The sequence below is a fragment of the Crinia signifera genome, chromosome 6 (assembly GCF_055691185.1).
Source record: "Crinia signifera chromosome 6, ASM5569118v1, whole genome shotgun sequence".
NCBI lineage: Eukaryota > Metazoa > Chordata > Amphibia > Anura > Myobatrachidae > Crinia > Crinia signifera.
In genome coordinates this window covers 109845863-109858612 of record NC_139222.1, presented here as the reverse complement: position 1 = coordinate 109858612, position 12750 = coordinate 109845863, and the positions used below count along the sequence as shown (strand labels likewise).

The following is a 12750-nucleotide window of genomic DNA, read 5'->3' as shown; positions in this document are numbered from 1 at the left end:
CAGTGCCAGACCATAAAATGAACACATCATCGATGTGCCTATGGTAGTGGAGTATCAGGTGACCAAAAAGGGGGTAACAAGAATTCAATGGGCAGATGTGATTGGCCTGCTTTGACAACGGGACGCTATGGGCTCAAATCAGTGTGTGTGTGTGTGTGTGTATATATGTATATATATATATGTGTGTGTGTGTGTGTGTGTATATATATATATATATATATATATATATATATTTATTTATTTATTTATTTATTTATTTACAGTTTCTTATATAGCGCAGCAGATTCCGTTGCGCTTTACAATAGTAAACAGTGAATAAACAAACTGGGTAACAACAGACAGACTTAGAGGTAGGAGGGCCCTGCTGCAAGCTTACAATCTTTAGGGACATAGGAGGGAAACACAAGGAAAGGCACCAGTAATAGCATAGCAGTCCCACCAAGTTGCAAGTCCAGAAGAAAAGCTATATAATACAGAAGTGCCTCAGAGGGTTATGCTTGTGGTACTTAAATATGATGGGCTTACCTGAAGAGGTGAGTTTTCAGGGAACTCTTGAAAGTTTGGAGGCTAGTGGAGAGTCTTATTCGCTTCTCTGACTCTACCTCCTCTTCACTACCTCTGACAGTCGGAGTTCCGCAAGGCTCAGTCTAAAGGCCCCCTTACATTATGCGATTTGGGCACGATTTTGCCCGATTCGGATGAATCGGGCCGTGAAATCGTCCCAAATCGCATATGGTGACATCCCCTCCGACCCGATGCGCGGCCCCGTGCACATCGGATCGGAGATGGGAGGTCGGACTGGCTGCACATAAGATTTGCTAAATCTTATGTGCTGCCCGGAGCCGTGCTCCCCCACAACAGGGGACCTACCAGAGTCAGGCGCAGGGAGCCGGGCAGCATCAGCGGGAGCAGGGGGGGCGGCGGCGCAGAGTACCAGGGAGCCGGGCAGGAGAAGACGCTGCAGCAGCAGCACTTCAAAAAAAAAAGGGCCATACAAACGCATAGGAAGCTATTCATTGGCTGAGACCTCTCTCAGCCAATCAGCGATTGGCTGAGACCTCTCTCAGCCAATTGCTGATTGGCTGAGAGAGTTCTCAGCCAATCAATGGCTTCCTATTCGTTTGTATGGGGTTTTTCTTTTTTTTGGAAGTGCTGCTGCTGCATCGTGTTCTCCTGCCCGGCTCCCTGGTACTCTGCGCCGCTGCCCCCCCTGCTCCCTGCCCAGTGGCTTCCTGCCCGGCTCCCTGCACCCCGACCCCCCCCCCTGCCCACTCTCTGTTTGCGGGCATATTCCTGCTGCTGTCCCCCGCTCCCATTGTCCCTGCAGCTCCCCGGGAGTGGCATGTGATAAATCGCATGCAATTTATCACATGCAAAACTTGGCACATGAAGTGCCATCGCATGTGATCCCTCCCGGGGAGCTGCTGGGACAATCGGGTCCGACTTGTCGTTATGACAAGTCGGACAAATGTAAGGGGGCCTTTAGGTCGTCTGCTTTTCTCAATCTATACTTCCTCTCTTGGCAAACTAATCAGCTCTTTCGGATTTCAGTATCACTTATATGCTGATGATACTCAAATCTATCTATCAACCCCAGAGTTGTCACCAGTGGTTTTGGGCCGAGTATCTGAATGTCTCTCTGCCATCTCATCTTGGATGTCTTCTCGCCAACTCAAACTCAATATTTCCAAAACTGAATTACTTATATTCCCACCAGCCAAGAACAGTTACCATCCTGATATCTCCATCACTGTTGACAACTCGACAATCTACCCTACCCCACAAGCTCGTTGCCTAGGGGTCATCCTCAACTAATCCGCTGGGGTGCCGTATAAATAGTAGTGTGCAAACAATACTATATGGATACGGACTCCCAAATGGGAGAACAGCACTCACCAGACTTCTGTCATTAGGATCATCCAGGTAATCATCCAGTTTAATAATTCAAGTGAGTATTTCGGTCCCTGAAGACCTTTATCAAGGCAGCAAAGTGTGCAATAAGTACAGCAATGGACAAAGTATGCAAGGCATGCTGGGATGTGCAGTTCATCAAGAGCTGAAGGACTGCTTACTGCCTATCCTTTGTCTTGATGGTGTGTTTCCATTTGGGGAAGCTGACGTGTGGAAAATAAAGTAACCTATGTGAGATGTGTGACACGGTTCTGCTGTGCCTCATCTACCTCTGAAATGTCTAGTCACATAAGCTAATATTATCTTTGTTCCGTGCATGTCCTTTCTGCAATTCCTGCAAAGTACTCATTGTCATTTAATACCATTGTGTTTTTCACCTGTAACCAGCACACTACATTTGCCGTTTTCCAGCTATTGCTGGTGCCAAGGGGAGACTGTTTGATATTGGTGGCAGTGTTCTGACCATTTCTTTGGCACTTTTCTGCCATCACCCCTATTTAAGGTGGCCCTCGATATAAAATGAATCACAACTAACGGTACTTGTGTATTTTGGCGGCGCCCATCGCATACCATAACGCATACGATGGTATGCGATGCGACGCGATATCGTTCGATAGTGTACGATGGCATACAATTTTCAAATTGTATGCCATTGTACATGGCATACAATGCCATACGATGCGATTTAACATTGTATAAGCACCCTAATGGGTGCTTATACAATGTTAAGCACCCTAATGGGTGCTTACAATGTTAAATGCACCCCCACGCCACCCCCCCACTATAAACGTGAACCCGAAGCGTGGCGAGCGCAGCGAGCCTGTGAGGGGCGGCGGTACGCGTCCTACGACCTTTTCATACCCCCACTATCCACGTCGGCGTGGAGTTGAGAATAGAATAGTGTGGCGAGCGCAGCGAGCCCGAAGTGTGGCGAGCGCAGCGAGCCCCGCGAGAGGACGCGGATACCTTCACAGGTAAACGCGTCCCTTCGCGGGCTTCACAGGTATCCGCGTCCGCTCGCCACGCTTCGGGCTCGGTGGCTCGCTGCGTTCGCCACACTATTCTATTCTCAACTCCACGCCGACGTGGATAGTGGGGGTATGAAAAGGTCGTAGGACGCGTACCGCCGCCCCTCACAGGCTCGCTGCGCTCGCCACGCTTCGGGTTCACATTTATAGTGGGGGGGTGGCGTGGGGGTGCATTTAACATTGTAAGCACCCATTAGGGTGCTTAACATTGTATAAGCACCCATTAGGGTGCTTATACAATGTTAAATCGCATCGTATGGCATTGTATGCCATGTACAATGGCATACAATTTGAAAATTGTATGCCATCGTACACTATCGAACGATATCGCGTCGCATCGCATACCATCGTATGCGTTATGGTATGCGATGGGCGCCGCCAAAATACACAACGCATACGATGGTATGCGATGCGACGCGATATCGTTCGATAGTGTACGATGGCATACAATTTTCAAATTGTATGCCATTGTACATGGCATACAATGCCATACGATGCGATTTAACATTGTATAAGCACCCTAATGGGTGCTTATACAATGTTAAGCACCCTAATGGGTGCTTACAATGTTAAATGCACCCCCACGCCACCCCCCCACTATAAACGTGAACCCGAAGCGTGGCGAGCGCAGCGAGCCTGCGAGGGGCGGCGGTACGCGTCCTATGACCTTTTCATACCCCCACTATCCACGTCGGCGTGGAGTTGAGAATAGAATAGTGTGGCGAACGCAGCGAGCCACCGAGCCCGAAGCGTGGCGAGCGGACGCGGATACCTGTGAAGCCCGCGAAGGGACGCGTTTACCTGTGAAGGTATCCGCGTCCTCTCGCGGGGCTCGCTGCGCTCGCCACACTTCGGGCTCGCTGCGCTCGCCACACTATTCTATTCTCAACTCCACGCCGACGTGGATAGTGGGGGTATGAAAAGGTCGTAGGACGCGTACCGCCGCCCCTCGCGGGCTCGCTGCGCTCGCCACGCTTCGGGTTCACGTTTATAGTGGGGGGGGGGGGGTGGCGTGATGGTGCATTTAACATTGTAAGCACCCATTAGGGTGCTTATACGATTTTTCATCGTATAGGGGGTCAAAATCGCATCGCATCGCATGCCATCGGGTACATGGCATGCGATGCGATACGTTCATCGTACGATGTACATCGGGGGCGCCGCTATAATACACAAGTACCCAACTAACAAAAGTTACATTTCTTTTTATTCTTATTTTAAGTCTTAATGCAATTGCTGGTAGCTATATAAAGTCTGCTTTTTCCACAGCAATAGGCATAATTCATGTTTGTACGCACATGCCTACGCAACTACGGACTTGCTAATAATCACAAGTGAAGCCACCAGGAAAAGAATGTAGCTCACTGGTGTCATTGCAAAGTCCATAACAGTTGTGTACCCATACGCAGCAACAACACAATAACTAGTAACATTTACTTATGCCAGTGAGTCTGTTGTCATGCAAACTGGCTGTGGCTCTGGTGCCATGTTTGTCTCTTTATATGATCTCAGTTTAAGGAGACATTGTTGCAGCCACTATATCCCATTACCTCCCCCAGATGAACCCTTCCGATCAATCACTCTGCATTAAAAATCTGCGAACAGTACCAGAAAGGTACTTTGGTTCCGTTCACAGCACATGAACAGTCTGCCGATAATCGGTCTTGTGTGTGAAAATTGGCAAACATAAATTAGTCTCGGTGTATAAAAAATATATATATGTAATCTTGGGCTTACCATAAGTTGTCAACTAATCTGGTGTTAAGAATGTTCTCTCATTTACAGGCTAGTGTGTGCCAATGAATTCTGTGGTTCCATTAATGTCTTCCTGGTTCGTTATTATTTATTTATTTATTTATTAGCATTTTCTTATATAGCGCACACAGATTCCGCAGCGCTTTATAGAGAATATTTGACCATTCACATCAGTCCCTCCCCTAGTGGAGCTTACAATCTATATTCCCTACCACATGTACACACACACACAGACATTCTAGGGTTAATTTTGTTGGGAGCCAAATTAGCCTAGCAGTATATTTTTGGATTGTGGGAGGAAACCGGAGTACCCGGAGGAAACCCACGCAAGCACGGGGAGAATATACAAACTCCGCACAGTTAGGGCCATGGTGGGTATTGAACCCATGACCTCAGTGCTGTGAGGCAGTAATGCTAACCATTACACCATCCGTACTGCTGTTATCAGATATAGTTTTTTGTTCCCTCCAATCTGAACTGACCACTTTTTCATTTTCTATTATATTCTTTTGATTTCATACAAGTGTTTCAAATTGTCATTGCCGCAACCTTATCAACATCCATCATGAGTGTAAAATAAACCCGTAAAATATGAAGTACTGAGAGATAAGAAACCTGGTTGAAAATTTTGCCGTAAAGAGTTTAAGGCTGGACTTTAGCCATGACATGTCAGCATGGAGTTAGTACTATTCACTGTTGCACAATATCCAGGAGGCATTTAGAAAGCAAAAACCACACACACACTCCCACACAAAAACGGGGCTGACCTTCAGCATTCTCTGTACACTGTTCAGTTTTACATTGCTTTACATAATGCCTTTTGTCCGTTACCTCACAGGCACAGACTCGGACAACTCCTCAGCAGAGTTTGCAGACACCACCCAGCGGATCTCGGAGATGACCCTCACAGACCAGAAAACAATGGCTGATGAGAACATTCCACACGAGAATGGAGTAAAAAAGCATCGGTGAGTGAGTTTGTGGTTAAAAGTGACAACTGTTATGTCCGGAAGTGGATAGTTGATGAAGAAATCATAACTTTTTCTAGTGTCACTTCCCCAAAATAATTGTATTTTATTACACTATGAATAAAACAGGTAATTGTGCAGCTGTTGAAAAACTATAAGCTCTGTTATGTGCTGTTCCGTAGGCCTAGTACAGTGCTTGTTGGATGTTTGCTAACTGAGGAATGATTAATATGATTAAACGTCACAGCTAGGTACTGACGTGAGAGAATGATTGTGTGCTGCAGCATATTTATAAATGGCACTATATCATTCTATAGCATTCTTTCTGCCACACAGTGTGTGTGTGTGTGTGTGTGTGTGTGTGTGTGTGTGTGTGTGTGTGTATAACTTGGTTTTCCTCTTGGCGATGGGCAAAATAATTGGAAAATTGTGGATAAAATGTAAATGTATACATATCAGCATTGGTACAAGGGCTAGAACATAGGGGCGATTGTGTTGATACTTATTTACACTTTATTTTAATGTATTTTAATTTCCAATCAGCGTACACTTTCCAAAAGGAGGGATTATGTCCATTGTTCATATATTAATGTGTGGACTATGTTATTAGTAATTTTTGCAGTGTTGCTACTTTTTTAACAAAAGTATCCCCTCTGTGTACTAAAACCTACTCTCATGGACAGCGGTAACGAGAACTGATGACCATGTGAGATACATGCCGGTCACACCAAATGGGTCTTTCTCCTGAGAGATCTTGAGTTGGTCAGAGGCTGTGGGAAAGGGATGATAAGATCCTTCTCCTGTTAGAATGTCTCCATTTGCAAATAGGGGTCACCCAGTAGTCTCCATTGACAATAATTGGCACTGAAGTTAGCCATAGCACACCAGTTATGCTAGCTGTGACCTCATTGTCCCTGTTTAGATTTGATGGCCAGTTAAAAGTTTTCATTTTCCTACTGCTAAATGAAATCCAAACACATCCATACACATCAGCTAATTATTATTATTATAATTATTATTATTATTATAATACAGTATAGCCTGTAAGGGTTTAGTATCGCTATGCAGTACAAGGGGAACAGACATCAAGATGCATATGTACAGACAGTTGATCCTATATAATAAAATACTAACTCTACTCCCCACCTCTATAGGAGTAATTCAAGTGTTTTGTATGGTGGCGGCCACTAGATGGCACCCAATTGAGCAATTGAATTGTTGCTCCTATTGTGCGCACCTAGCCACTGCACAGAACATGTAGGGGGAAGGCACTTGCTCATACAGGATGTCATATATGTTAAAGTGGCATTACCATACATTGTGTTGGTGATGTTAAAATATATATATATATATATATATATATATATATATAGTCCAAATGGATAATGGCACTCGCTATAAACACAATCCTGGTCCTGTTGCCCTCCGCAATTAGGAGCACTCGGTCCCCACAAATAGACAATGTCCGGCGGCACTCAGGAACTTGAAAGAAGGACACAGCCTCAGGCGCTCTTAAGCCAACGTTTCAATAAGTTTATCTTATCGTATGCCCTGATGAAAATAAGATAAACTTATTGAAACGTTGGCTTAAGAGCGCCTGAGGCTGTGTCCTTCTTTCAGGTTCCTGAGTGCCGCCGGACATTATATATATATATATATATATATATATATATATATATATATATATATATATATATATATATATATATATATATATATATATATATATATATATATATATATATATATATATATATATATATATATATATATATATATATTATATATATATATATTAATATATATTATTATATATTATATATATATATATATATATATATATATATATATATATATATATACCTGCCATAAATATCTGCATATGGCAGATATGGTTTTAAGACAGGGCTTGACCATTAAAGAAAAAAATCTAGGAGCCAGACACATAAGTGCTGCTTACCTACATGCTCGTTGTTACGGGTTGTATGCTCTTTGCCAGGGGTACATGCATGTTGCCATGTAAGATTACCCCTCCTCCTCTTCCCTTCCTCCCTCTCCCCACTGTTGCCATGCACGGTAACAGCAACAGTTGAGCAGAGCCGTGAACAACCCATCCAGCTTTATCAGAGCAGGTCCATTCAAACTTCGAGGCGGGTCGCAAGCCAATCGGAGCTCTATGTGGCTGTTGCCGTTACTGCAAGCACACTACTCTGCCCAGCCAGGATCTGCTTCCTCCCTCCCTCCCTGCAAAATGGGATTGCCAGAAAGCAGAATCTGGTGACTTGGCCCCCGGGATTTGTTGAGCTTTGTCTTAGTCACACGGTACATGGTACATTTTGAGCTAGATGCCTTTTGTACTTGATATAGTTCGCATCACATGCAATGCGCTACAACCACCTGTGATTTGATGTGATGACATATTTTTGACCGGCGATATGAGCTACTCAGAAGGAGCGAGCATGGTGCGATTTGAACTGCAAGCAATGCGTTTTGAACTAAAAAAGTTCAAAACCATAACTGAGAATCGCACCATGCTTGGGCACCTTAATTGCTTATATGGAGAGTTTTTATTTCTGGAAAACTTGTATTTTTATCTTATAACTTCTCTACTGTAAATGACTTAACTTCTGCAAACTGCATAAAGGCACTATTATTTTCTGTAAATCATAATTTAGAGTTCAAGCTTTGAAACTGAACTATTCAGGTTTATATTTGATCTAGTAACATTCGTCCAGCCCAAAACTTTAATTAAAGGGAACTTCTCAGCTGGTCTCCTAATGTGTATTTGATGTTTTACTTTCCTGTATTGTGCCTTTGCACTCTGCATGCGTGCTAGAACAGGAATTTCCAGGGGCTGCAGATTTATTCATAGTGGTGAATTATGTAATATGATTATCTGTCAATAGTGTACAAGCAAACGTCAATTCAGAATGGTGGCACAGTGGCTAGCAATGCTGTCTCATACTGTTGGTGTCATTGATCCTTTTTTTACAGGAGCTTAAGTCTTGGAATTTAGCCCTAGTGTAAATGTTCGTTAAAATAGATTGTAAACTATTCTGGGGTAGGTGATGTAAAGGTTTGCATATTATCTCTGCCTAATAATTAGTTGTTATAAATAACTGTTAATAATGTTTACAACTATAGTTAATGCCTTCACTTTGTTTTATGTTGGTATCATTACAGTATTTATGGGAATCTCATCTTAAGAAATAGCTTTTCCCCTGTACTGCAGTTATAGTATAAGGATATTTTGGTACTTGTTTCCTAGCACGGCCACAACGATCATGATCGTGGGCATCGTGAGGAAAAATCGGGGGCATCGCGGCCATCGCAAGCACTAAAAAATCGGGTGCGATGGCCGCGACGCGATGCCCGCGATTTCCCCATAGGGAACAATGTTAAATGCCTCAATTTAGCCGCGATGCCCCCGATTTCCCATAGGAAACAATGTTAAATGGGTCAATTTACCCAAATCATCATAGGAACAATGTTAAATGGGCCATAAACCCCCTAAAACACCCCTGAACAGTGAAATGTCCCCCCAAAAGTATTTTACGCCACCCCACGATCAACGCGAACCCGAAGCGTGGCGAGCACAGCGGTACGCGTCCTCCGACCTTTTTATACCCCCACTTTCCACGTCGGCGTGGAGTTGAGAATAGAATAGTGTGGCGAGCGCAGCGAGCCCCTGAGCCCGAAGCGTGGCGAGCGCAGCGAGCCCCCACAGGTATCCGTGTCCCTTCGCGGGCTTCACAGGTATCCGCGTCCCCTCGCGGGGCTCGCTGCGCTCGCCACGCTTCGGGCTCGGTGGCTCGCTGCGCTCGCCACACTATTCTGTTCTCAACTCCACGCCGACGTGGAAAGTGGGGGTATGAAAAGGTCGGAGGACGCGTACCGCTGCGCTCGCCACGCTTCGGGTTCGCGTTGATCGTGGGGTGGCGTAAAGTACTTTTGGGGGAACATTTCACTGTTCTGGGGTGTTTTTGGGGCTTTCTGGCCCATTTACCATTGTTCCCTATGATGATTTGGTGAAATTGAGGTATTTAACATTGTTCCCTATGGGCATCGCGGGTACATTGAGCCATTTAACATTGTTTCCTATGGGGAAATCGTGGGCATCGCGTCTGGACCATTTAAGCCTTTTTTAGCCGCATACGACGCGACCGACGCGATTTTGACTTTTTTCAATGCATTTCAATGGGAAAATCGGGGGCATCGCGTCGGTCGCTTAGTATACCACTAAAAATGACACCCGATGCCCGCGATTGTGGCCGTGCTAGGAAACAAGTACCGATATTTTATATCTGTGATCCGCAGGATTGCACTCGCCATATATTTTGGTGGTAAATTGTCCCGTACGGTGGTGGCTCCAGAGCTGGGGCTGCAGCATTGTCCAAAATTGAAATAGGGAAGCTTCACCAACTGCCAATGAGTCCAGTCTAGTGATGTTTGGCAGCATTTGTGGTGGCAGTTGGTGCTAATTTGTATATGTGCGGTCTGCTGGGGTCCTGTAATATTTTTTTATTGTCTGACAGGATCCCAGTGCCTAGAGGTTTTTTTTTTTTTTTTTTAAGCAGTCTTTCTCTATCATTCTTATGGGATACAGGGAGTCGTTCATAACGATGGGGAAAAGAGCTTATCCGAAGGAGACAGGCACATATAAAAATTTATACAGGGTGTACTGGCTCCTCCCCTCTGCTCCCCTCCCTCTAGCTTCAGTTTGAGAACTGTGCCTCAGGAGAAGCACAGATCAGGAAGAGCTCCAGAGTTTTTCTTCTGTTTTATTTTCTTTATTATTTTGGGGCTGCTGTTTGGACTTAACAGCAGTCCTGCGTCGTGGGAGACTAGGGGAAGGGTTCAGCTGCTGGCCACTTCAAGGTACCGAGCTGTCCCTGCCACAGGACCACCGTCCTGAGTGGGTGATGTTACCGCGGGCATTGCGCTGCAGCGCGCACACCCCTGGCACGCCGCACACCCCTAGTCCAGTCTGAAGACGTCAGTGGTGAGTATTACCCCGGGGTCCCCCGCCGTGGGGTCCCCGGGTTATTGTGCGGCAAGATGGCGGTGCCCTGCACAGGGACCGCGTAACCCCCTGCCTACACTGAGACAGGGTACAGTTCCTGTTTTGTCCAGGGCAGTTACCAAAGAGGATTTGGACATTCCCCAATGTCAGTCTCAGTATAAAACGCAGGTAAGCTCCGGCGCCATTACGCTGGGCGGAGCTTACCCAGAGTGAGACCAGCTCTGTGAGGGCGCCAAAACCTGCTTCCTGCTTCTTCCCTGGCTGCAGGAAACGCCATTGTACTGCTCCAGACACTCCTCAGCGGTGTGGATCAGAGGGAATCTGCTTGCAGAGACAGCTTCAGGTTTTCAGCGCTTGTGTACTTGTGCACTTGCCTGCTTACACTGTAAAGTACTGTTATTGATTACTGTACTGTATTACCAGCTCTTCTAATCGGAGAGCTAAGGTTATCAGGTGTATTGGTCTCCTCCATTATCCTCTGTACACCACCCCACTGGCTTGTTAAGCTGTACAAGATCAGATAAGGCTACACATAGTATTTATCTGGTTAATTTCACACTGCATATCCACTGTGTGTGCGCGCTGTGTGAGGGGAGACTGTTTGTTTGTCACAATGGTGAGGAAACTTACATGTATGGTGTGCAGTGATAAGTTTGTGCCAGCATCTTCATCACAGGTTACTTGTGAGCCATGCATGTCCCCACAAAGTACTGGGGTTCCCCCACAACTAACTGGGCAGCAAAGTAGCACACAGGACAGCTCACAGGAGCCAGCCTGGGCTACAGGTATAAAAACCATGCTTGAAACTGTGACTACACAGTTAACTGCTACTGCAGCACAGACCCAGAGAGTACAAAGGGAGCTGGCTATCCTCTCTGCCAGAGTGGATGTAATTACTCCCACCCCTGGGGATACTCGTAAGAGAAAGGCCCCCTCTCAAACCCCTGATTCCGGGGCTGACGATGATGATGATGTGGATGATGCAGACGCAGGTGATGACGAGCCTGATGCTTCACAGTCACTACTGCGGGGCACAGAGCCATTGATTATGGCAATCAGGGAGGTGTTGGACCTTCCCCTGGCTGAATCCACAGCAGGGGATGCCTTCTTTGCTACTCAGAAAAAGCAACAGGTAGTTTTCCCTGAGCAGGCTGACCTGGAAAGTACATTCAAGTCAGCGTGGAATAACCCAGAAATGAGGTTTAAAGTGGCTAAAAAGTTTAAGTCCACGTTTCCCTTTGATCCTGAGGGACGTAAGGTGTGGGAGGAGCCACAAGAGGTTGATTCTTCTGTGTCTCGCTTAGCCAAAAAGATGGTACTCCCAGTACCAGGGTCGTCTTCATTAAAAGACACCACGGACAGAAAGGTTGAAAACACTTTGAAGTCCATTTTTACTGCTAGTGGCGCATGTCAGCGTCCTGTATTAGCTAGTTGCTATATGGCCAAGTCCATATACACGTGGGCCTCCCAGATCCAGGAAGGTCTTCTGGGCGACATGACAGTAGCACAGGTGTCTGAGAAATTACACCATATTCAGGACACTGCTAAAGTTCTGTGTGAAGCGCAGAAGGAGTTAGGAGCCATTAACGGCCGTAACTCAGCCATGGCAGTGTCAGGGCGCAGGTCCCTCTGGCTCCGGCAGTGGGTAGCTGACGCTGACTCCAAAAGGAGTGTCGAAAGCCTCCCCTTCACAGGTGGCAGGTTATTTGGGAGTGATTTAGACGATTTAATCTCTAAAGCCACGGCGGGAAAGTCCACTTTCCTGCCATCCACTCCACAGGCGCCGAAGCGTCCTTTTCAGGCTCACTCCCAGCAGTCCTTTCGGGCAAGTAAATTCCGCCCTAAAGCCAGGGGTGGTTCAAACGCTGCTAGAGGCTCCCGTGGTAAATTCAGGAAGCCTTCCGCTTCGGCCACCGCAGAGCGGCCATCCGGGGCAGCTGCAGGGAAACCAGCAGCATGACGGTGGGGCTCCACCATTAGCTCCGGCAGAGGTGGGAGCCAGACTGGCGTTCTTCGGCCAGGTTTGGGAAGCCTCGTGCCTCAATTCTTGGGTGCAGGCTCTTAT

At 46.2% G+C, this 12750-nt stretch overlaps 1 protein-coding gene across 3 annotated transcripts in view; it reads left to right on the top strand.

Moving 5' to 3' along the window:
- The window catches only part of OSBPL2 (oxysterol binding protein like 2), a 105825-nt gene that overhangs the window by 65779 nt on the left and 27296 nt on the right, over nucleotides 1–12750 (top strand). For 2 of the 3 annotated variants that reach the window (XM_083146803.1, XM_083146804.1), the window contains exon 3: nucleotides 5533–5662. In XM_083146803.1, the coding sequence (XP_083002929.1) occupies nucleotides 5533–5662 (130 nt within the window). Of the gene's footprint in view, nucleotides 1–1717; nucleotides 1924–5532; nucleotides 5663–12750 lie in introns of all 3 variants that reach the window. The other variant, XM_083146805.1, reaches the window with a different exon arrangement.